General features: G+C 29.2%; 1 protein-coding gene across 2 annotated transcripts; it reads right to left on the reverse strand.

Moving 5' to 3' along the window:
- Positions 1-3,567: 3,567 nt before the first annotated feature.
- LOC105804171 (uncharacterized) lies at positions 3,568-9,669 on the reverse strand. 2 transcript variants are annotated; one of them, XM_012636662.2, is made up of 9 exons: positions 8,949-9,665; positions 7,863-8,075; positions 7,522-7,764; positions 6,545-6,611; positions 6,241-6,432; positions 6,001-6,092; positions 4,868-5,050; positions 4,638-4,774; positions 3,568-4,300 (listed from the first exon to the last, which is right to left on the reverse strand). In XM_012636662.2, exons 1-9 carry the CDS (start codon positions 9,438-9,440, stop codon positions 4,114-4,116), a joined length of 1,806 nt encoding a protein of 601 aa, XP_012492116.1. In that variant the 5' UTR covers positions 9,441-9,665; the 3' UTR covers positions 3,568-4,113. The 2 variants fall into 2 exon arrangements, 1 of the variants encoding a protein (XP_012492116.1); XR_008191057.1 differs by lacking the exon at positions 3,568-4,300 and having other exon boundaries at positions 5,997-6,092; positions 8,949-9,669.
- Between the last annotated feature and the right edge of the window lie 15,904 nt (positions 9,670-25,573).

The raw sequence follows: 25,573 nt of genomic DNA on the forward strand, positions 1-25,573 counted from the left end.
TATGGGTCTTGAACTCTATATTGTTAATTTAATGGAGTGATATTTTGAACGGGCTCAACATTTGCTAACTCAAAGAACAACTTATCTGGTTCAACATTCCTAAGCAAACAATACAGTGCGATCATAGTCTCTGCAACATCAGTCTCTACAAGTTCCAACTCCTTATATTTGTACGGATTTGATGAAACTAGAAATTCGTAGAACTATCTGGACATCCTCCTCCCACAACATTGAGCAATTTTCACACTAATCTTTTTTTTCATTTCATTGACTTGTACATTCTTGTTAAATCTCATTCCTATTTGATGGTCGATTCAAATAGACAACTAATTGTTATTTGTAAAATTACCCTATCGAAATGAACGTATGCGAAAAATTAGTTATTCATTTTCGATACTAAATCAGTAAAATAAATTAAAAATAAAAACATTAGTTCCTATTTAAACAATTCATATAATTTTAAAGCATAAAAAATACATTTATCAAATAATATAACTTGCATATCATATTACTAATGATCAAAATAAAATAAAACAAAATAAAGTTATATAAAAATAATTACAAACTAACTTTATAAACTCAAACTTGATTTTTGAAATCTATTCAATTTTAATTTCTAAGAGCTCTTTTCTCTTTCCCATTTTGTTAAACCATTTTTTTTTCTCTACCGTATTGCTAAACAATTTTTTTCTCTCACTATTTTTCATTTATCTCCTATTTTGCTGAACACAATCTTTTTTCTCTTCAACAGATGGAAACAATATTTTGGCCGGGGGATGGGGCATTATATAAGGGTTGGTGTAGCATAACAGCGTAATGGGATCCAAATTTTCAAACCAGTGTTGCCTGACACATTGGCGACACCATCTGATTTAACCGTTTTTTTCAACTTTTTTATTAATAGACCATTTAAAAAAAATAAAGTGATGTCACTTGACACACTCGCGACACCAATAAAAATTTATTTTTTAAAAAACATCATATGATTACAGCATGATTGGGGGAAAAGTTGGGTGGTGTCGCTAATGTGTCAAGCAGCACCAAGAAACACTATAGCAAATACCCCATTTTCGTAATTAATTTGTTCCCTATCCCATTTTTGTATTTAATTATTTTTTAGTATTATTTTTATAAAATAGCCTATAATATTGTAACACCCTAAACCCGGCCTAAACGTCCAGACCAAGTCTAGAGAGTTACATTGTCGTTATTAAGAAAATCACATTTATAAATGCAGTCAAAATGAAACCATTCAATACATTATAACTATCATAGCAATTAACTATCTATTTAATCTTCCCAAACAACACAATATTGTAGAAAGCTAAAATTACTAATAGTAAAATTAAAAGGAAAGATAAATGGATTAATCGAGCTCCCGCAACGCCGACCCGTTCAAGTCTGAGAGCTACCTGAGATCCAAACAACAACGAAATGAGTTGTGAACCCGGTGCATAAAAGACATCCATTCAATTAAAGAACATTTATAAGATAATTCTCAAATCCCAAGATTCAAATAGATGACAGAAGCCATTCCAGTTTCAGATACAAAATAGATCAGAGACATATGCAGTTGTTCCTACCCCCATCCGCTACACATCATCTCCGTCCACCCCAACACATCGTTAAGGGCATTTAATACCCAACCATCACTACACACCATATAGTTTCTGTTCGACACGTTTACTAAGACGTAGACTAGCTGCTAGATCGAATTGCAACAAAGCGCCAGATTCACCTATATATATATATATATATATATATATCATGGCTTAGCCACTAATTCAAAGCATATTACTTCCTCCTTTACAAATATCTCAACCCATGCAAATGCATATTACAGCTACATTTATATAATTCATATCTCCATTTCAAAGCATCAGATAGTCCTCATACAATCAATTGTCCCACTTTAGTACTTAAACTATCCTCCTTACCCAGCTCATCCCAATTTTTTTGTAACAAAGTTAAAAAAATCAATTAACATGTGACACAAATTAGAATATGCCACATGGCACATTTAGCCAATTAGAATGTGCCACATGGCAATAGATTTATTAAAATTTAAAAAGTTAAATTTAAATTTAAAAATAGAAAAAAAATTAAAAATTTTAAAAATACATTGACTTTGATCGTACTGATCACTGTTGATTGACGTTGACGAATGTTGACCATCGTTGATTAGCGTTGACCAACAATTAAAATTATATTATTAAATTCAAGTTCATTATATCATTTTTGTACTTACATGGATACCAAATAAGTGTTTTGTCATTTTCAAATTTTACGTCAACAAATTTAACAAAAGACAACAATATTAACAATTGAATTTGAAGTTTGAAATATAAAAAGTAGATGGACTAAATTCTTGAAAATAAAAACATAAGGACTAAAATTTAAATTTAACAAAAATACAGGAACTTATGGTATATTTTAACCTAAAATATATATAATTATCAAATATTTAGTAAAAATAATTATATTTTGAAAAGTAAAAATAATAAAGAAAAAATAAAGGTCCAACTACGTAGATAATCACTCAACTATAGAAAAATTTTCATTTTAAGTACTCAAAATAAAAGGTTTGCAATTTAAGCACACACATTACATAGTTCGGTTATTTTGGTCACTCTCGTTAAAGACACAAACGACAAGCTAACGTGTCAATTAAAAATTTGGTATCATAACAAATTTAACCCTTAAATTTTACATATTATATCAATTTAGTTATAATATTTAAAAATAACTCAAAATTTTCAAATGGTCTCAATTTCATCCTAATCCTAAAAAAATCAAAGAAATATATAAAAATACATAAATATTTTTTTTAAAAGATAACACTAAATTTAATTTTTATATTAATATTTATAATTTTATCAATTTAAGATAAAGAAATAATTTTTTCCTATTTTCTTTTTCCCTGAAGAGATACAAACCATTGATGATGAAGCGTGTATATTCCATTCCATGTTGCTGATCAATTTAAGGGTTGATGATCGTAAGACAAAGGGAAGGGGAGGGAGAGGGACGGTGCTGGGGTGGGGGAACGGGGAGTGGGACGCAGGGATTTTTATTTAATATCAATATAAAATTTAAATTTATTATTATATTTTTTAAAAATATTTATTATTATATTTTTTGAAAATATTTATATATTTTGTATACATTTTAAAAATTTTAAAATTAGAATCAAAATAAGATCATTTATAAATTTTGATAATATAATATGTAAAAATTGAAGGTTAAAATTACTATTATACTAAAATTTTTAGTTGTCAAGTCAAATTGTGTTTTTAATAAAAGTAATCAAAATAATCGAATTATGTAACAATACTTAAATTACAATATTTTTATTTTGAGTGTCTAAAATAAATATTTTTATATAAAATGACTATATGTATAATTTTCCCAAAATTAAATAACCTAAACAAGTTTAAATATGCATACATAAAATTTCTATTTGGAGTGCAATTTTGTTTAAATAGATAATGCTACTATTTTAGATTTCAGATTTGCAAAAGAGGAAAAAAAGGTCCAACTTGATAAAAAATGAAAAAGTACCACACGTATTGAAACGACTCCTCAATTGCCAATCATATATTCGTTTTACCTACTATCTCTTCATGAACCTTTTTTTTCCAAGAATACATGTAAATCAAACCGATCAAAAAGGGGAGAACAAGAAGAAAGAATTAATCCCACTAGCCTACCTCGCTTTTTCTTTTTACAAAAGAAAAGATCCCATCAAGCACCCATCACAACAATTACCTCATACATACATCAACCGAGTCCTAAAGGCTTTACCCAACTATCTTCATACGCACCTTGCAAGTTATCAAGCACCCATCTCAACTTAGTAGCAAACCAGGTTATAGTTTCAGCAGACAGATCGATAGACAAGTGATGTTGTGCGTAGGCAATTAGAAGCTAAAGCAAGCATGGTCGATCAAATAGCCTTGACAATGCCTGTCTTAAGCCTCACTCAGCAATCATATACCTTTGACTGCCCAGAAAGTCCAACTTGTGTTGAAACTCCAGGAGCTACACTACCAAAAGATCTGATTCAATGCAACAATGTTATTTTACAGATTTCATCAAATTATATGGTCCACCTTATGAATCCCCAAAGTGAAAGTAGTTGGAAACTTTCAGGTGATCTGCAAGCTGGCTGACACAAGACTGCACGACATCAGACTTCGGAGAGAGAGAATTAGGAAGTTGTGGTAGGCAAAGAGGCAGATATTGATCGCTCCCTTCTGGAGGCCAGATGGCAGAGAGCACGGCCCGACAGAATATGAATCTGGAGAAAAGTCGCAAGATACATTCATTTTATTTGTTCTTATCCAAATTGTAAAGACCAAGTTCAAAATGATGACACCAATATATCCATTCTAACACCTATGCCTAGCAGTATCTCCCCATCACCTTCATTTGACAACGATGAGTAACAATGACCCAAACCAGGGCCAACAAGTGCAATAGGTTGTAATAACAAAAGGCGAAAAGCCTTTACTCTGTCCTATGATATCACACAGTACACTTTTGTCTCGGCATGTTTCCATTAAACCAAGAAAAAATTATTTAATTATATTTACACAAACATAAGCTATTGAGTATAAAGATTAAAGATAAAATACCTAACAATAAGCCGCCTTAAAAATGGATCAGATAAAACCTGCGCCCAAACCAGATCAAGGCTAGGTGATTTGCAAAGAATTACTTCCCACTTGGAGAAAGCAGTAGATAGTATGTTTTCAGCACTATTAAGGACCTCCTAAAAGCAGAAAAGTCAAAGCAAGCGAAAGTAAGACCCACAGGAGCAGAGAGCATGAAGTGTTAACAAACTCAAAAACCTTTGGCAGTTTACCGTATCACTATCAGACAAGGAGAACCCAACCATTTGGCAAAATGCTAGCAGAGGAGCAGTCAAGAAAAGGGTAAACTGACTTCCATTCTGAGTAATATCAGCACTAGATGGGCCCTTAAAAGTTGGTCTCAATGGTGAAAGCAGAAGAGCAGCTTTCTCTCCCCTTTCTGCACCATGTAAGACCTGCAATTCGGAGTAATTTATAGTGTAACCAACCACTTAGACAAGAATTCAGATGAAAGCAAGACGAGATACTGCAAAGTCTCCTATCACAAACACAGTTAACAACACGTTTAAAGAAGTTATTAGCAATTTAGCAGACCCCACACCTCTTCCAAAAATAGTAAAAGAACCTAACACCAGCAGTACACAAAATTGTTCCAAGCAGTTAACTTCTCAGACAAGACTCTCATAATTACTTTTCATCTCAGTTTAATATTGAAAGAACATTTTAGATGGGAGGTTCACCTCTGGGGAAAGATACATGAAACCTTGGAAGTGGAAAACAAAGCCTAGACATTTCATGCAAAGGTTATGTTTATCCCTTCTGTTTAGTTATGTCCATTAATTTCATCTCGAAAAGGCATTGCAATAGAAAGTACTTTACTTGCACATTGCAGCAAGAACAATCTAGGTCATGACCACAGACCACTCCATAAGACTTTCAAACCTTCAAATTGTTTTTTTTTTTCCTCTTTTCATCTTAACCAGAGTAAAATTCATTTTCCCTTTTTTAAGTTGATTATCCATCGCCAAAAAGCATTGTGATAAATTTAACTTGATCTGCAAGTTGCAACAAGAGCAATCTACTTCATTACTATCACAAACCAGTCTGGAGGTTTTGGATATCTTCTCAAAATATTCACATTTCTGTTTTCATCTTCTCATCCAACTTTTTATTGTGAATGCCATCATAATCACATAGAAGATATAAGAAAAATAAGAGGAATATAAGTTATTTTAACTTATAAACTTCCTAAATAAAAAAAAAAAAAGACATTTCTTTCAAATACACCACGGCAGGTATAACATGTCATCTTTTGAATACTGCAGAAAAATCAGGCACAAACTACAATTATAAACAGCAAACTAGATCTATCCTGACAAGCATACACAAGTTATGACAAACCTGCCTTGAATGCATGGCTGCTGTCACTATTAATGATCAAGAAAAGAGGTCTTCGGGTGAAAGGAATTATATCACCAGGATAGAGGTTACTTGAACCTGCAAATCCCAGAGAATCATACCTAAGATAAATTGGAACAAACTAAATAAAATTCATATTGCACAAATTTAGGAGTCTTGGTCCACGAACACTCAGAATAAAAGCTAAAGGTAGCATATGGTATTAGATATGGCTGCAGCTACCTACCACCATTTCCTTTAGGACCTAACCACAAGTAATCATTATAGTAGTCACTAGGCCCTTTCACACCATTGATGTGGGATTCAGTTGCAGAGCAATTCTGTTCAAGAGAACTGTGAGAAGTGACCATGCTTTTTCTTGTTCGCCTAGATCCTCCTGAAGTTTCTACATGAGAAGTATTAATTTGACCAGGCTTCCCTGCATATTTATCTCTGTGTCAACAATTGATGAGGAAGAAACACATTCAAATTATTCAGAAATATATATATATATTTTCCTCAGATAGCAATGGCATGGAAGCAAAATTTACCTGATGCTGATAAATAAACAAGCATAATACTCTCTGGAGGGAGCTCCTCACAAATTGTTGCCATAACCTGCCCATCATTATTCATTAAACATCCTCTCTGATGACTCTATCCATACAAAAGTTAATGACAAGTAAATAGAAAGCACAGGAGAGCAGATATAATATTTTTTAGCAGGCTAGTAGCCAACTAATAATGACCAGATTAATCTAAATTTGTATGAAGCTTTTATAGAATTACATATTATTAGTTATTGGTTTATTAGATAATATGCGGAATGCCCTACAATATAACAGTGTCTTTATCCAGTATTTTAAATTGGTTACTTAAAAAGAACTGGTTACTTAAAGACAAACTCACTCAGAAAGGAATTGAACTTTTTAGATAAGCCATGAAAACCAAGGCGCATAGGAGTAAATTAACATTAGGTATCAAATTGTTAAGGAAAACACATGCTTTCTTTTTTTCTTTTCGTATCTGGTTATAAACAATATTATATCCATGATAAGAGTATGTTGTTGCTAGACTAAACATGTAATCAAACAAGCCATAAGAAGAGTATGCCATTAATAGACAAAAAAACGCAGTGTCTCCCATCACAAATAGAACACACAGTTAACAAGTTTAATGAAGCCATTTGCAGCATATCAGACTTCAACCTCTTCCAAAAATAGTTAAAGAACCTAACACCTAGCTGTGAACAACAACCATGTTCCGAGGGGTTCAATTCTCAGAGGAGACAATCAAAATTTTTTATTTTTTATTTTCTTTTTCAACTCAGTTTGATTACTGAAAGAGTATATTAGATGTCGGTTCCCCTTCCTTGGGAAGATACAAGAAACCTTGGAACAGAGTTGTGTAAGAAAATGTCTAAAAGCCACCTAAAACAATCTTAAAAGAAGCGCAATAGCCTAATTATCTCCTGCTAACAGAAAAAATTTTACAGTAACGAGTTCAGTTAACAGGATTTATAACTCACTGCTATCAAATGTGTCAGAGATGGTCGATACAGGATAGCCTTCCTGGGATTTGGAGGTAGAGCGGGGTCAGTCATGTCTGCAGCCAAATTCATATCAATTAGTCCAGAAGCTCCAGAATAATCAACTGCAACACCATTCTCCTTTGGTTCAGCAGGATGCTTCTGGTAAAATGATCCACTAGGCTCCCATTCTAAACACTGCAGCATTCTGTATACATCCAGAGTAAGTTCTGCGAACTTTACCTGAAAATGACAAGAATAAAAGATTTAGAAAATCTCAATTTGAAGGTTTCAGTACGACTTTAAAATCAAAATGATCAGACCAAAAATAAGTCTTTCACCTCATTCCGGTGATAACTCATCAGGATAGCATCCCGAAACTTTAGAACCTTCTTTGCATGGAATCGAGCTACATATGGAACAGAATTTGGATGACAGTTGAGCATAGCACAGTACCGAAATGGCCTCGAACTTGGAATGGTAAAAGTAGTATCAATGTTTATAAAGCGGAGAATTTCTTGCTCTACTAGCTTCCACTCTTTAAAGTTTGTTTCCTGGAAAATAATAAATAAGTAATCATATGCACTGATCAGTATCTACCACATGCTGTCTGAAGTTAATAAGCTTCCCTCTAAAACTATAACTTCCTTATAAATTACTCAAGCATCCTCTAATATACTGCACAGCACTCAATAATGTGTTCACATTCACCAATTTAAACAAATATACTGAAAATCTTCCATTTCAAATACTATGGTTACCTACTCGGTGGGAAAGAATAACTTTTTTTTCTTGGAACAGTGAAAGTGCAAAGAAAGAATCTAAGTCGGCCTAAGAAATGCAAAAATCTTTCAATTCTTGCACAATTTTTTTTTCTAAAAAAAAAATGTAACAGAATGAACTTAGACATAAGCATAAACAACATCGGAATTAGCTCAGTCATCACTACCAAACAACTGTATTTCTTTTTTATTTTTATTGCAACACAGTGAAGAAGATATTACAAAAATAAGGAAAAAAAAATGGGGCAGAGGAAATAAAGCTGAGTAATGCATTAATTTTCCCAAATTTAGATTATTTATGAAAATGTAGATTATACTTCTTAACGAAAGTTACCTGAACCCGATTCTTACTATTCATTTGGGAAAAAGGAAAAGATTGAGTTCTATTTTGAAATTAATTTATTGGTAATTAAATGGTAATCGATAATACTCAATGAACTCCCTTTCATGTTCTTAAAATTATTTAAAAAAAAAAAAACAATTTATGTCTTCTTAGGTAAACCTAAATTCTATTCTTACTATTTATTCATAATTTCCGTTAGCAGCCAAAAAGCGCAGAAGAGAACTGAAAAAAGCACCATAGCCAACAATAGCAAAAAAAAATTCAGCTTGAAATTCTAGAAATTAAAAAAAAATCGTTTTTACCCGGAAATTAGCCTTGCAATCATCAATAAGAGCTCTAAGCTTTTCGACGACAACTTTCACCATCTCGGTCCGGTTCAAAATCAACGAAACCAGCAAAAACCGGGCATAAAATCTCAACTCCTTAAACCGAACTCGAAGATCCTTCACTCCACACCCTTCGAAATACCTTCTCTTCAAAATCGCTTCATAGAAAATGTAGGCTTCGACCAGAAACCTAGCCTCGCTCGTCCTCATGTACTGGCCGAAATACAGCTGGCCGATCCGACCGGCGATTTCGCCAATCTCCCACCGGTTCAAACCGGCTTTGACAAGCTCGGGTCGGTGCTCTTGCTGGTACTTCCATAACCGCATATAGGCTTTGAAGACTTTCTGGAAATAGTGTTGGCCTTGTGCTCGTCCGTACGACGGTAAGTCCCGGACTCGTGCGAATTTACGGTCCGCGCTCTCGACGAGAACTCGGAAGGTTTCGGGAACGACGTCTTCCTCCGCCATGTACGGAACAAAAATCTAACACTGATTTCAATAAAAAAAACAGTCAAGAGACTCAGCGGCTCGTTAGGGGGATCTGACGACTGTTACGGTGGACATCGGGAAATGTTTGAGAGAAGTCTAGAGAGAGAAAGAGAGATACTGTGTAGACTTTGTTGAGCTGAGCTGTAGTTTTTATGGGTGTCAGCGTAATATTCCCTTTCTCTTTTCTTTTTCTTTTTTTTCTTTTTTTTTTCCTATAACTGATTTTCGGATTTGAAAGGTTTTATAAATTCAGTAATTTACAGTGATAGCGTTGGTAATTAATGCACTGATTTCAGTGATTTGGCGATGTGTCATCATTACTTTCCTGTGGGGACAAGTGTTTTGTATGAGTAAAATAGTCTAAAACAATAGACTGTCCGATTATAATTGGGAAAAGAAATGAGAAATCAACGGCTCCTATTAAGTATGCCACCAATATTCTTTAATATTATTAACTGGTACACCTACCATTTGTATAAAAACAATAATATTTAAGTCATATTTTTAAAATAATAATTATTTATAAAGTAATAAAAATTAAATAATTTTATTAATTAGAATTTGATTTGTATTGAACACTTAAAAATACAATAAATCATTTATATAATTCCTCTTTGTTTTAAAAGTTTGGTGTTGTAATATTTTTTCAATCATTTAATTAGAATAATTGAATTAAGGATGGGTTGAATTATTGTTTTGAAAAAAAATCAAATTGATTACATTACCTTTTATTTTTCAATATATTTAATTTTTAATGATTTTGTTAATTAAACCAATCGGAACAAAAATTGGATGCATTGAAAACATTAAATATATATAAATGAGAAATCCAATGAAATTATGTTTGACTTCCCAATGATTCAAAAATTTATATAAAAAGTGGAAATGAGTTAATAATCTGTGTGGCAGATGATTTATTAAATTCTTAATTATGATACAGTATTAAATAAATTAAGAGTTCCTTTTTTTTGGTTAAATCCGCGTCATGGGAATTGTTCTTTCGTTGGCTTTCTTACCAGTTTGATTATAAGATACAGCGTACGATTACATTAAAAATACGATTCCAGCATTATACGAAAATTTTTATGTACATATACATGAATATACGAATTCTGAGCACATGAATGCCTGTCTGGCATTTCTAGATGGAACCAAGGACAGCATATTTTGGCAGAAAAAAACAGTTAATTTCTTTTTCATATTAGAAGTCTCTTTATACATGTGCAATTTGATATCAAAATTTAAACCCACAAGTTTCAAACTAGAATTCTTAACTCCAAACATCAATTAGATAATGTGAGTGAAAAATATAAAGTTTGACAAAGGATATGTTTTGGATTTTCTGTTTTCGAGGTCTCTAATCTTCGGTTAATGGTAAATATTCCATATAATTTTGTATAATTTTATTCTTTTTAGACTTATAAATTAACGTCTTTTATTATTGTAGCAACAATGGATCAATTGGTTGGCGTAAGCCATAATGGTAACTTAGGAAGCACATTAGAAAGCTTGATAAAATTTTTTTGAGATGTTCATAAATTACATCAGATCTCAATTTATAATTTTATTTTAATTTTTATTTATTTTAAAATTAAAAATATTTTATGTTAATATTTATATATTTGTAAATAAATTTGGTTTTGATGGGTGATGATTGATACTAAAATTCTAATTAGGAGTGTAAATAAAATATTAGTGCTCACAAGTTACTTGAGTTCAATTCGAAAAATATTGAACTCGGTTCGGTCATTATCGAGCCAAGCTTGAACTCAAGTAGCTTAAGTTATCGATCGAGCCAAATTCGAACTTAGTAATACTTGACTCAAAAAGCTCGAGAGTTTTATCAAGCTTTTCATATTTTTATATTATTAAATTACATCATTGCCCTTAATATATATTATTAATCCTAAGGCTAATTATTGAACCAAGTTAGAGTTTGAGTACAAAACTGATAAACGAACTTAATTGAACTAGATTTAAGTAGCTCGATTATATCTCAAACGAGTTCAAACTTAAAAACAGATGTTTTTATCGAGTTCAAGCTTGACATTATTCGAGCTCGGCTCTACTTGATTATACCCCTATAAAAAAAATTCTTAATTTTTACTTTTTCACAAAACATGAAAAAAAAACACAAAAAAATGATCTTATTGTGGTCCAAAAATATATCTATTATATTGTTGTTAATTGTGTGCAGGTTATTTGCAGGGAATAGAGAGACAAAGAGCTGTTGTTTTCCCAATTCTATATATTCCCTTGATCAAAGAAAGAAAAAACAAAACCAAAATACCTTAAAACAAATTTTATGACAGTGGATTGATGCTTGTGGCTATGCAATTTTTGGTTTTCAATAATTAAAAAGAAAAAAGAGAGAGAGAATATTTTATGAGTTAGGACAAATTCTGCATTTTTCTTAGAATGTCAAAAATGTATCACAATCATGGATTAATCATACATGCTCTTCAACTGCAAATGCATCATATTCATTTCTATCATTTGTAGCTCCTTCTGTGTCATGTAGGATCATGATTAACACCTTTTGATTAATTTAATTGTTTTGTAATTTCCATGTAAATAAATCATTGCATCTACTAAAATTTTTAGTTTTCTTTATATTTGACCTGACCACCTTCAAAACATGGAAAATTTAATTTATCTAATTGATTATTTTACTTTTTTAAGCCACGTGTTGGGCTGTTTTCCCAGTAACTAATTTTATTTTTAAGTTAGGTTACCAAAGGAACAATGTGATGATAGTAATAATTTCAAAACCAGATTGATTTCCTTATGTTTGAGAAGAGGAATACCAATTTGCAATATAAATTAGCTACCATCACAATGTTTTAACGCTTAGCAATACTGAAATAAGTAACAACTTCTTTAAAATTTATAAATATATGCCAATAATATATTTGTAATGATTGATGTATTAATTACAATTGTAATTTTATTTACTAAATTGATTTGTTTGTACATTGTAATAATTAATTATGATCGTAATTATATATTAATTTTAATTGTAATTTCATTTGGATAGCGTTGTATTGATTCTTCATGTATCATCTCCTAGCATAAGCTCCTATTCACATATAAATGAAAATTATTTTCTAATTAATTTTATTTCATAAACAAATTTGTATTCTTTAATTCTTAACAGGGTTATGATCATGTGCTATAATCACTATCGTAATATCTTATACTCAAAATTTCATCTCCCAAATTATGGTACAAATATAAATTTAAAAAATTGTATAATAAATATATTTATAAAAAAAACTTATACTAAACATTAAAATTTTGGTAGAATTGGTAAAATTAATGCTATGAACATTGTGGGTACAATGTTTAAGTTCAAATCCCACCATATTTAAATTTTTTTTATAGTAATAGACAAAAACATTATAAAAGTTCATGCTTTTGACATTTGACCATTGGTTAATGCTTAAGACGTGATTCCTAAAGGCGTAAATGGTTGGTCATTAAATGTGGTACTCCATTCCCATGAGCAGGGATTGAACCCTTGACCTTATGGGGAAAGTAGGGATGATGTGAGCAATCAACACACCACACCTTATTATTAATAATTATTTCAATTATTTCTATAATTCTGTAAAAAGCATGAGTTTGTAAAAACTTTTACACGACAAGATTTTTTTTTTGTTTTTCATCATATTACTAAATTCACATTTAAAATAATTATAGTATGTAGTTTAGAATTATTAGTTAAAAAATTAATTAAAATAGAAGTTGTAATAATTATACATTTAAAAATAACTCGCTTCTAATGTCACGTGCATTGTATGTGATTTTACATATTTAATATCTAATTAATTTTTAAATATTATATTTTTAATTGTAGTAGTTAACATAAAATAATATTTCTTATTTGAATTATTGAATATAATTAAAATATATTAACTTATCAAATTAAATATTATAATATAAAACTTTCAAATAATAATTAAAGCATTTTAACATATTCAACATATAATATAGTTTTATAGTTTTACTTTATGTAATTGAGGCAAAGTAACATTATTCAAAATAACAACTAATTAACATAATTAGCTTTAATATTAATATTAATTAAGTGATAATTAATATGTTTTGAATTTTATTCAAGTAATAACTATATTTTACATCAGTAAAATTAGCACCATTTTGTTTAAATTTAAATGTAAATTATAATTACAATTATCACAATTTTGTTTTAATTTAAATGTAAATTATAGTTCTATTCAAGTAATAATTCTAATTTAAAATTAGCAAATTAACTCTTTTAACTAATAATTGTAATTTAAATTCTAATTATTTTTAAATGTGTAATTATCACAACCGATATTAAATTATAATTATTTTTAAATGTATAGTTAACATAACTTTTATTTTATTTCAAATTTTCAAACTAATAATTCTAAATTAAATATTATAATTATTTTTAAATATGAATTTAATAATATAATAGAAAATAAAGGGTATTCTAATCAATTTAAAAGTTTTTTCAAACTCGTACTTTTATATATATGATATACTATTATTTAATAAAAGCTGTGATAATTAGACATTTAAGAACAATTAGAATTTAAGTTACAATTTTAAAAATTGTGCTAATTTTAAAATAGAATTATTACTTCAATAGAACTCCAAGCATAAAATATAAGAAAAAGTAGTGATAATTATAATCATAATCTACAATTATTAGTTAAAAATTTGATGTAAACAAAAGTTGTACTAACTTTTTTTTAAATTGTACAAATTTTATTAATGTAAAATAGAGTTATTATTACTTGAATAGAATTCTAAGCATCTTAATTTACACATAATTAATATTAGAGTTAATTACATTAATTAGTTATCATTTTGAATAATGTTACTTCGCATTAATCTCATAAAGTAAAACTATGTTGTATGGTAAATATGTTAAAATACTTTAATTGTTATTTGAAATTTTCTATTAAAATATTCAAATAAAAATGTTATTTTATGTTAATTATTATAATTAAAATATAATAATTAGAAAATCAATTAATATTAAATGCGTAAAAGCATATGAAATACATATGAAATTAGAAATTAGTTCATTAATAAAACTTTTATTATATATCAGTATTTTAATGCTATAATAATTAGGAAAAATTATATGAGAAAAAAACGAAATTTGCTAATCTTTTGCAATGTATACAAAATCATACAAACTTTTAGGTTAAAAGTTTCATTGATTAAGTGACCCATTATTAGAATCATGGAAGTAAGAGCTTGGAAAATTGTGCAATATTATAACTTAAGTGAATCCAATGTGATAAAAGTCTTTCTAAAACATGAACCACTCTTGTGCCATTATTGGATGTGCATAGCTGTTTTTCTAAGGGTTGACTTGATAATAAAATGCAAAAGGAGACAAAGATAATGATATGTGTCCCTTAAGCTAGGTCACTCTTGCAAAATAAAATTTTCTACTTTACTTTTCTTTGTCACAATTGATGGGAAATTGGGAATGATGGTTTTCAAACATTCAAAGATTTAACATTTTTTTCCCAATTTTTGGAAGCTTATTGATGTTAAGATATTGACAAAAATCTTGGGTGATTTGATTTATGTTTTTTTAATTAACTATTTATTCAACTCCTTTCAGAGCTGTCTGATTTGATGTATTAATATTTTCTCAAAAATAATTGGATGTGTATAGTTGCAATAAACTTCCTTAATTTATTTTGAAGTTGGTGAAAATTTGGTTTCTAACTTGTTTTTACTCAACATTTTCCCTCATTAAAAACCGCACCCAAATTAATTATTCAACAACTTTAATGGTAAATTAATTAAAGATTTGTCAAAGTTGAAAAAGCCAATTATGTAAGTTGATATAATGTTCAACTGGTAAATGGAATATAGAATATAGATATTAAGGTTGCATTTGTATACTGAAAATATAATTACATTTTATAAAAAATATAATTTTTAGATATGTTTGATTAATAAGATGTATTTACATTATAATTATATGCATCATGTTTGGTAGTATAAAATTGTAATTACATAATTTATTAATTACTATAAAACTATTAATTTACATAATTTTAAAAATATAAATTATTATAAAAATTATCAGTACAATTAATTTTTTCTAAACAAGTAATAAATATTAAAATTAAATCATCATATGCAATATATTAATCTAATAAAATAATCAATAATACGGTTACTAATAAAAATAATAAGAAAAATAAAATTTAGGGTTTTTATTAAAATATATTATTTCATGCAAAAGAAAATCATAATATATAACTATTATAAGAGGAGTTTTATAAAGTCTACAATAATTTTTATAAAAATTATAATATAATCATAACTTATAAAATATACATATTTATTTTTTGGCCATATAGTTACGACTCTTGATACTCATTAATAGAGTCGGCAAAGCATATATTTTTTCTATTAGAATCCACTAAACATAGTAAGGCACTAAAATTTATTGCAACAGTAATTTGGATAGCTTGCATGTGTTTAGTTTCTACTACTATCAGATTATAAGAGGCGAGGATAGAAAATTTTTTTGACCGAAATTAAATTATCATTTTTATGATACTAACTTTTATAATTTTTAAGATATTAAATCAATTTTTATCATTTTAAGGAGAGTTAACATGTAATTTTACTTTTATTAATTTAAAATCTTAAAAATCTTAAAAAGTCTAAATGGAAAATTTCTTTTAGGTGACCCTGGATTCATCCCTGACTACTATACTTTTAGGATTTTTGAACCAAAGGAATAAATTAAAATAAAGTATTTTATTCCATTAACACTTTTTCATGAAATTATAAGTAAAATAAAAATAAAATAACAATATTATTATGACTTATTAATCAAACAATAAAAGATAAAAAAATATTATTTACCAAAATAAAATAAAATTTAAAGTAATTAAATAAATTTAAAATTATTTAATAAAATAGATCAAATTCACAAAGGAAGGAAAATGTCATTGCCCAATTTTTTTTCCAGCAATGTGGTATGGATGGTGTTTCCCACGCAAATTATTCGAGGCGAGAGAAAACACTTTATTAAATGGGTTTTAAACTATTTCAAGAAAAATAGCATTGGATCAATTAAAATGATTGTATCGTGGAACAGTTAAATACGGTTCAAAATAAGGAATTAGACGAATTCAACAGGCAGATAAATTGACTTTTTAATATTTTTAATAATTTATTTAATTAAATTAGATGTACCGGTCGGATTAAAATTAATGGACTAACCAATTTGATCACCAATTTAATTATGAAAACCTTGTTGAAAACTATGAGTTTAAAAATGATTTCATAATTAATTTAAGATTTTAAATTATTATTTAATTAAATAATTAAAGTTCGAAAATAAAATTAAATTAATTAGTCATTGTGAATCCTTTGAATATGGAAATTAAATATATTTTCTTAGAGATTCTTTTATGGTAAAGTTGCTTTGACTTTAAAAGAATTAAAATTGGATTGAGAAAATTATTTAATTGAAAAAATTAATTTATATAATTAAATTAATTAATTAAATAATATTTATTTTGGGAAATAGAAAACATGTATTGGGTTGAATTAAATTATAAAGTGTTGGGTTAAAAGTTCAAGAAGCACATATAATTAAACTCAATACAAGAGAGACCCAATTCCCCTTATATTACATGTGAGGGGCGACAACCCTAATGTATTTAACTAGGGTGTGCCGCCCCCCTCTTCTAGTTAGACTAGAATATTGTTTTTCTATTATATAAAAATAGATTGCATGGTTTTCTATCCGCAGTAAATTCATTTTCTCGAAAGAAACAAAAGATGTTTTAAAAATTAATTTAAATTTTTAATTATCATTTAATTGATTGTAATTGAATAATTGAGTTCAAAATAAAATTAAACTAATTAGTCATCACAATTTTAATGAACAAAACAATTAAATTTATTTATTCATAGATTCTAGTGCGATAAAATTATCATGATTTTGAAGGAATTAAAATTGGATTGTGAAAATAATTTATTTGAATTAATTAGATAAATGATATTTTAGAAATGGACAATTGTTTATTGAATTGGATAATTATATAAGTTTGCTTTAAAATTGAACTGAACATATAATTGTACCTAATATATGAAAGACTCAATAAGGTCAATAACACTAGGGGTGGGCAACAAACTGTGCCCGGGAAATATGATATGTGTTGTCTAGTGCATTAAGTCCTAGTAGGACTCTTGTTTTTTTTTTTTTATTAAAATATTATTTTTTCTCTCTTGTTCAAGTAAAAATCTTGTGATTTTTCTCTACATGAAGGAAATATGAGATAGCTGAATACACACTTTTGAGGCAATGTTATTCCACTGAAAATTAGGAAAATTTATTTAGCTACAAAATAAAATCTATTTTTCATGAATACTTGAGATATTACTTTCAATTTTGATTTCCCATAGAGAAAGTGATCTTTCCCCCATTAGAATGATTCAGTTTTCATTCTACGTTTGGTTTGCAATAAGAGCCCACTCTATTAATAACCGATGGTTCGAGGATCGCTTGGTTGAAATTCAAGAATTAACAAGTCTTGTTAGTCTAGAAACACATGTATTATATTTGATAAAATTTATAACCATATATATCATAACAAAGATTCAAGCTTTATGAAATTTTTTGAAATGCAACAAAACCATTTTCATAAATAAATTTTCTTTTAAGGAAATAGATGAAGATGCAAATGATGATGATGATGATAATAACCAACTTCAACCCTTATTGTGTCGAAATCTCACGTGTAACCAAAGCAATTGATGATTGTTTAGGTTTTTACAATTTGAATTTTAAGAAAAACTTTATGTAATTACTTTTAATTAGTTTTCGTATTGACCTATTGGTTGTTTAATTCAAGAATATTTGTAATTTAATTAGCTATGTCGTGTTATGTTTAATTCACTGGACATTGTTTAATTTATTATTTCATGTTATATATATTCATTTCATTCACCATAGTGTAATTGATTATATTATGTTATGTTGGATTCATTATAGATATGATAGAAATCACTTTTTATTGTAAACTTCAAAATACTAGTTGTAGGGCATATTACAAGCTCTTGACAAAATATTATAAGCTATTTGAAAATTTACATGTTAAAAACAATCAACCCACTAAGATCTTGTGAAGTTTTTAAACTGTTGGTTGCTCTTGCTAAATCGTCGTGAAATGCACGACACATAATCTCAGGTGGTTTACAAAGAAATGGAAAACACCCGAGTGGCTTTTGTTGCTCCAACTAGCAAATATAAAGCACCAACGTCTTTTTTACATCGTCCATGCCATCGCTATATTGGCTTATGTAAAACTAAGTAGTTTTCGGTGGTCCCCGTAGCAAACAAAACCACCAAAGTCTTACATGTGTCATTCAAAAACCTATCTCATTTCCCTAAACACTAATATTAAATAATCGGGAAATTCTGTCATAGTGTTGAGAAACTTTTTCATGTCGTCCATAAACCTTAATCCATTTTTCTAAACCCCTAAAGAGTAAGATTAAACCCAAAATCATAATTTGTAACCCTTAATCTTAAATTCTAAATTAAAATATTTGATAAACATCTTACAAATTGAAGTTTAACTTAAACTAAAAGTGACCTGACTCTTTTGACTAAAATGCTTCTCATGGGAATGAGCTTATCCTAAATATGATAATCTATGGTTGGTTTTGGTGATGTTTTCGTAGTTAGACAATGCTTTAACGCTAGTGGAAGAACATTGTCGTGAAAAAACATTGGAATCAGGTGAACAAAGTTTCCTTTAGTTGTGGTTATAGTCTACCGTTTATTAAATGTTTCAAATTAAAGTTTAGGGTTGATGGGTTTATGTTTAAGGTTAGTGGATTGTAGAAAAGGGCTGGCTAACTTTTTTGTTTTTGTTTTTACACAGTGCATTAAATCTTGGAAATATGAAAATAATACAAAATTAATACGATAAAATTCTGCTATAAAACTAATAGAATCTTAACTTCAAATCTGCTAAAACAACACACATCAATTACAAAACAACCAAGCAAATACGAAAATAGTATAATGTACATACACCACTAATTATATAAAAACTAAATAGTATAATGGACAATAAAATAATATGTTATCAGATATATTATTCCAAGATAATATTAGAATTAATATCAAATTTTTAGGCGAAATAATATGATCAAACTAATAATAACAACCAATTAATTAATTAATTCAATCTATTAATTTTCGAACTCAGCTATGCAATTTACGCTCCAACATATGAGAATTTCAGACTGCAAAAAGAGAAAAAAAAAAAAAAAAAGAACTCGAAAACTTTTTCACTCCCAAATGCGTATGAGATGGAGCGTTGAGAGTTTGTTTCATATTGGGCCTACACGATTTTTGGGAATTTTGACAAGCGTTCCTATGTAGAGACATTTTCATACAAGAGTTCCGATTCCTTGCAATAGACGCAAAATATATATATATATATATAAAATACATAAATACGTCTAACAATATGTGTTTTTAACTAATGTTTAGGGTTAGTACGATTAAAAAAATTTATCAAATTTTAAATTAATTGAATCAAGTTATTCAAATTAGTTTTATAAGTTAATTAAGCAATTCAATTTTTGAGTTCAAGTCGAGTTTTATTTTACAATTCAAATAATTGAATAATAGATTTGTTGTAAATTTGAAAAAAAGTTGATATCTTTCAACAAAATACAAATAAATTTAAAAATTCAAAAATATATAAAAAATTCCAAATTTTCATATTTTTAAAATATAAAAATTAAAAAAATCTAAAAAGTATATAAAAATGTTTAAAATTAAAATAAATTCAAAATAATAATTTTGAAAACCTAAATACATAAATGACCTTATACTGAAATTTCTTGTCACTACTCGTTTTATAATCAACAACTTCAATCTTTTAGAGAGTCAAATAATTTGATGAGAAGTGAGAAACTTTGACCAATAGGTGAAGAAATTGATAAGTGAAAAGGAAAAGGAAATTTCCTAATGACAAGTGTTTTATAGCAAAATGCTCAAGATTATTTTAATATGCTTAGATAAAGAAGGAAGCACATTATAAAGTTTGTAGTTTTCACACTTGTGACCAACTTTTATCTTGCATATAAAGTTCAATAAAGTTAATCTAGAAAAAAAAGTTGTTCTACTTATTTAAAATATAAAAATATATAAACTACAGATTTATTTTTCAAAACTAATAATTTTTATTTTTAAATGTAATTTTGTAAAACTCATTTTACTTTAGCATGGGATAGAAAAGAGCTATGTTTGGAATTGAATTTCAAATTTGCTGAATTCAAATATTGGACAATTCTTTTTGCTACTACTCAAAAGCTGGTCAAATTAAAAAAAAAAGAGTATAAATAGGATTAAATTCCAAATTTCTAGACAGATTTGAGAAAGTCAATAGAATCTGATAATTTTGTATAAATTCTTAATTTCCAATCATGATACTGCTTGATTAAGTTGAAAATGATACAAGAAAAAGAAAAGAAGAAGAAAACATCGGTACAACACAGTAGAATTAAGGTTCAATTTTCAAACAAAGTAAAAGCCACTTGTGGTGTGACCAATGGAGCCAGGGAAGTCTAAAGGTGAAACTTAAGAGGCAAAAGCAAATAAAAGAGGGAAAAAACTGAAAGCTCAATAGGGCACCAAAGGATGTGCAGTGCAAAGGGTTTTAGAAATTTCTAGTAGTGAGATCAAAAGCTATTGGCATAAAGAAATATTAGGTAACGAGGGGATGATGGTGTGGGCAAGTGGAGAGTTTGATCTGTTGTTATAATCCAGTGTTATTATTTTATACTTTCTTATCAAAAGCTTTTATGATTGTAAGAATATTAGGAGGGACTTAGGTGATTATGATTTCAACTATCTTCGATATTGATATTTACTGTAACTTACCATAATAACATTTATTTTGTTTGCTTCCGTAATGAACAAAACAGGACGTCAGCCAGCACAAGTTATATATTTAAATACTACTTGAAATCACGGTTGATCCCATGCCGCTAAGCCTACAAAATCTGCTTATTATTTGATGATGCGGCTAAGTACTGCCTGATTAAACCATGCTTATTCATGTCTATTTAATTATTCAGTTTGTAATATGGCCCAGATATTTTAAAATATTAGGATCAAAAAATAAGTTTAGACAAAAAATTAAATCTGTTTAAAATATGAACCAGATTCAAATTCTAACATACAAGGCTCAAGTTTGGTATTACCCATTTCTAAGTTTATAATATATTATTATATTATGTTAATGTTAGATATTTTTACTTTGTAATTCATGAAAATTAATTTCATCATAAAATATAATACTATAATATAACCATTAAAAATGTTAAGATACTTATATATAAAATTTTGATAAATGAAAATATATAAAAATATTAAATATTAAATTAAAATAATAGAAATATTTTTTTAAAATTAAAAATAATATGGGTGGTTTTAAAATGATCTTGAATTAATTATTTATAAATAGAGGTGACTTCGAGCAAAATTTTTAACTCATATTTTGAATCGTATCAAACTTATATAAACATAAAACTTGCGAATATCATCCTTAAACCCAATCAATGACGATATCTAAATTGAACTACCGTTAGAAGGAAGCAGAATTAAGTTAAACTGATAAACTTATTCACGAATCATGCGCGTCTCATTAAGTTCAGTATAGTTCCAAAATGAGATATATTGATAGAATATCAAGCTTTTTATTTTTAAAAATCATTAACCTTAATTGCATATTATGAATGAATACTTTTGAAGGTGCGTTCCGACTTACATTGTTCATCACTTGGGCAAAGTTTGGTTGTGGAAATTAATTGTCGAAACTATTGTACTCTCAAGGTAGTGGCTGGAAGTTGGTATATTAACTACATTACATATGCAAAATATGTCTTCACTCATAATAATAGAATCATAGCTTGATTAAAAAGGTAAATGGTATCCTATCAACACCATTATATGGATTATGAAAGGAAACATGACCATGAGTCTAGACAAATGATTTTTATCATTACTAGCATGTGTGGGGTGTGCCTCGCATTATTGGAAAGCTTGCAGGCACTTAAGATAACAATCAAGGATCAATTTAAGAAAGGCCAAAACAGGCCTGACGTTGTGATGAGCAGGTAGGTCTCATCGGGACGACACAATGTAAACTCCAGAAAAATGTGACATCGACATTGTGATGAGGAGAGCCGACACATCACAACATGTTCTCCTATTTGCCAGTCGCATTTTAGACTTCAATTAGGACTACTTCTTCCAGTTGGACTATGATTATTCTAGGGAAATTTCAGTATGATTAGAACTCTAATCTAAGCCTATTTAAAGGGTTCATTGTATCCCTATTTTGACATGCCAATCAGTAAAGACTTTTCTTGAAGGCGATAAGATGTAGTCATATATGAGTTTTGGTGAGAGTTTTATGGTAACTATGGAGAGAATTTTGTTCCCGAGTGATAGCTTTGTGTTCAAGTTTTGGGTTTGTATGTTTAATACATTTAAGTTTATTTTCTCGATATTGTACTCTCCTTTGTTTACTCATTTAGAGAAAAGCTGAAACCTCATTTGCCCATGGTTTTTTATCCTTTTCAGAAGAGTTTTCCACGTATATATTTGTGTTTGATCTTCTCTATTTTACTTTTTTGTTGCTTATACGGTTTGATCACCAACAAATTGGTATCAAAGCCAAGGTTTAGCTTTCGCAAATCAACTCATTCAGTGACATAACAACGATTTTGGATATTGAGAAATTCGACAGGATCACAAATTTTTGTTTTTGGTAGTTTCGAATAATTACGGAGGTAGCTGATGTGGCTGAGGATAAAAGTGATGATTCGTTTTTCTCCACATATACTCTAGTTAAAGGTGGAGACATGTCAAATATTGAGTATTTTCCTGATTTAGAAAATAATCTCATCCCCTTTTGGAATTTAGGACTCGAATGGTTCGTAGAATTTTAGGGCAAGGTTGGTCATAGAGGGTTACAGTTAGGTGGAGTAGGGGTGTAACACTCCAAACCCGGCCCAAACGTTATGACCGAATCTGGCGTGTCACATCAAAGCATCGATCAAAAACTAAGTTTGTCGTTAAAGGTTCATTTCTATGTTTAAATCCTTTTGCTCGAGTTTAGCAAATCATCTCATCAAAAACGTTTACGTAATGTCTGTCATTGGTACTTTAGGTTATTCCAATCGCGAAAACTACTAAAGTTTGAAATGTAAAAGCATCTGTTTTTAAATGTTTTTGGAAAATAGTTGTTAATTTTGAAAATTCGTGTTTAGCAGTTTTAAATAAGGAAAACTAAAGCCCTTTTAAAAATTTAATCCCTCAAAGGCCTTATAATAGAATTAAAACCCAAAATATAAAATTTAGATAAAAAGGCTACAGTAGGGCGTCAATGGTCGTGTGGCCATTTCTGAGTCTCTCGCAGGTCCAAATCGCCTAAGGTTGGGGAGTACCTTCACAATTAGACAGAAGGGTGAGTTTGCGAAAACTCAGTATGTAATCCCTTATAAAACAAACAGTCAGATATACGGTATGCAGAAACAGACTGGGCCTGAGCCCATTAACAGAACCAGGTGGACCTAAGCCTATTACAGAATCAGTATCAGATGCAGATTTGCAGATAGAAATCCAGCCCAATGCAACCAATACACCACCCGTACCAACCAACACGCCATGTGGGATAAAATCGACCCACCCAGCCAGCACACCAAGCTTAGCTCCGGTTGCGGCACTAAGTCAACGGAACTGCTCAACACCGTAGACAGAACGACTAAAAGCCATAAGTATCACAACAACGCTGCCAGTTAACAGAACGACTAAAAGCCATAAGCAGAAAGGCAGTAAGCCTTGAACAGAACGGCTACAAGCCATACACTTCCTCCGTCAATATTAACCCAACCCCATGTAGTATGTCATGTCGTAGATCATACATGTATGCAATATGTCATACTCAGCAACAGTCATATAAATATCATAAAGCAAAACGGTCAGACATAGCATAAGGCCATAGCAGTCATTTCATCTTCTAGGGGTATAACAATCATTTTATCCTATAGGGGTATTTCGATAATTTTACCCATCGGAGGTATTTTAGTAATTTTACCCATTGAGGGTATTTTGATAATTTTACCCTTCGAGGGTATTTTGGTAATATTACCCATCGAGGGTATTTCGGTAATTTTACCTATCGAGGGTATTTCAATAAATTTACCCTTTGAGGGTATTTCGGTAATTTTACCCTTCGAAAGTATTTTGGTAATTTAACAACCTTTTCGAAGGCCTACAGTCGCCTCGAGCGACACAAATAACCTAAATGGTCATAACGGTGTAAATGGGCCCAAGACCCATATTCGGCCCAACTAGGCCCACACGCTCGTGTGGCCCATTTAGCTCAAATTCAGTCACGACTATGCACTACATAGCCTAGTCTAGTATTTGTCACTTAACGTGGATTTTATCCGTGTGGTGTAACAACTCAATTTTGACCCTAATCGGACATAGTGGTTTCAGGACCACAAATCTGAGTTAGAAAAATATTTTAATATTATTTTGTGTGTTTATTATGTGTAATTTGATTGTGTGAAATTTCCATGTTTAAATTTTATCATTTGAATGACCAATTAAAGAAAATGACTAAATCGCGCAAAATAAAAATTTAGGGGTCAAATTTAAAAGCACTTAATTGTTGTTGTCTTTTAAAAATGGGAGTTTTAAATGGAAATTAGGCCATTTAGATGATAGTGGATGGCAATGGACAACTTTGTCCTTATATTATATGAAATATAATTTAATTAATAAAGGTTAAATTAATAAAACAACAAATACTTAATATATGTTACAATAAAACAAAATTTTAAGCAAAAAGCTATCATCTCCTTCCATGGCCGAATATTAACAAAAGAAAAGAAAGAAAAACAAAGCTAGGTTTCGGCACAAAACAAGCTTGATTAAGGTATGATTTTGCTTCGATTTTTGATAATTTTTACGTTTTTGAGATCGTTGCTAAGTTATCTTCAAAGCTCATATCTTAATTTTTGAATTTGAT

Source organism: Gossypium raimondii, chromosome 11 (genome assembly GCF_025698545.1).
Source record: "Gossypium raimondii isolate GPD5lz chromosome 11, ASM2569854v1, whole genome shotgun sequence".
In the NCBI taxonomy this organism is placed as follows: Eukaryota; Viridiplantae; Streptophyta; class Magnoliopsida; order Malvales; family Malvaceae; genus Gossypium; species Gossypium raimondii.

What these genes read in the sequence shown, in the direction of transcription:
- LOC105804171 (XM_012636662.2), bottom strand. Translation starts at nt 9,440, where the DNA reads ATGGCGGAGGAAGACGTCGTTCCCGAAACCTTCCGAGTTCTCGTCGAG. An exon ending in ATTGCAAGGCTAATTTCCGG is followed by an intron (nt 8,076 to 8,948) that starts GTAAAAACGATT and finishes ATTATTTTCCAG; the next exon opens with GAAACAAACTTTAAAGAGTG. An exon ending in CCTTGTCTGATAGTGATACG is followed by an intron (nt 4,775 to 4,867) that starts GTAAACTGCCAA and finishes TTCTGCTTTTAG; the next exon opens with GAGGTCCTTAATAGTGCTGA.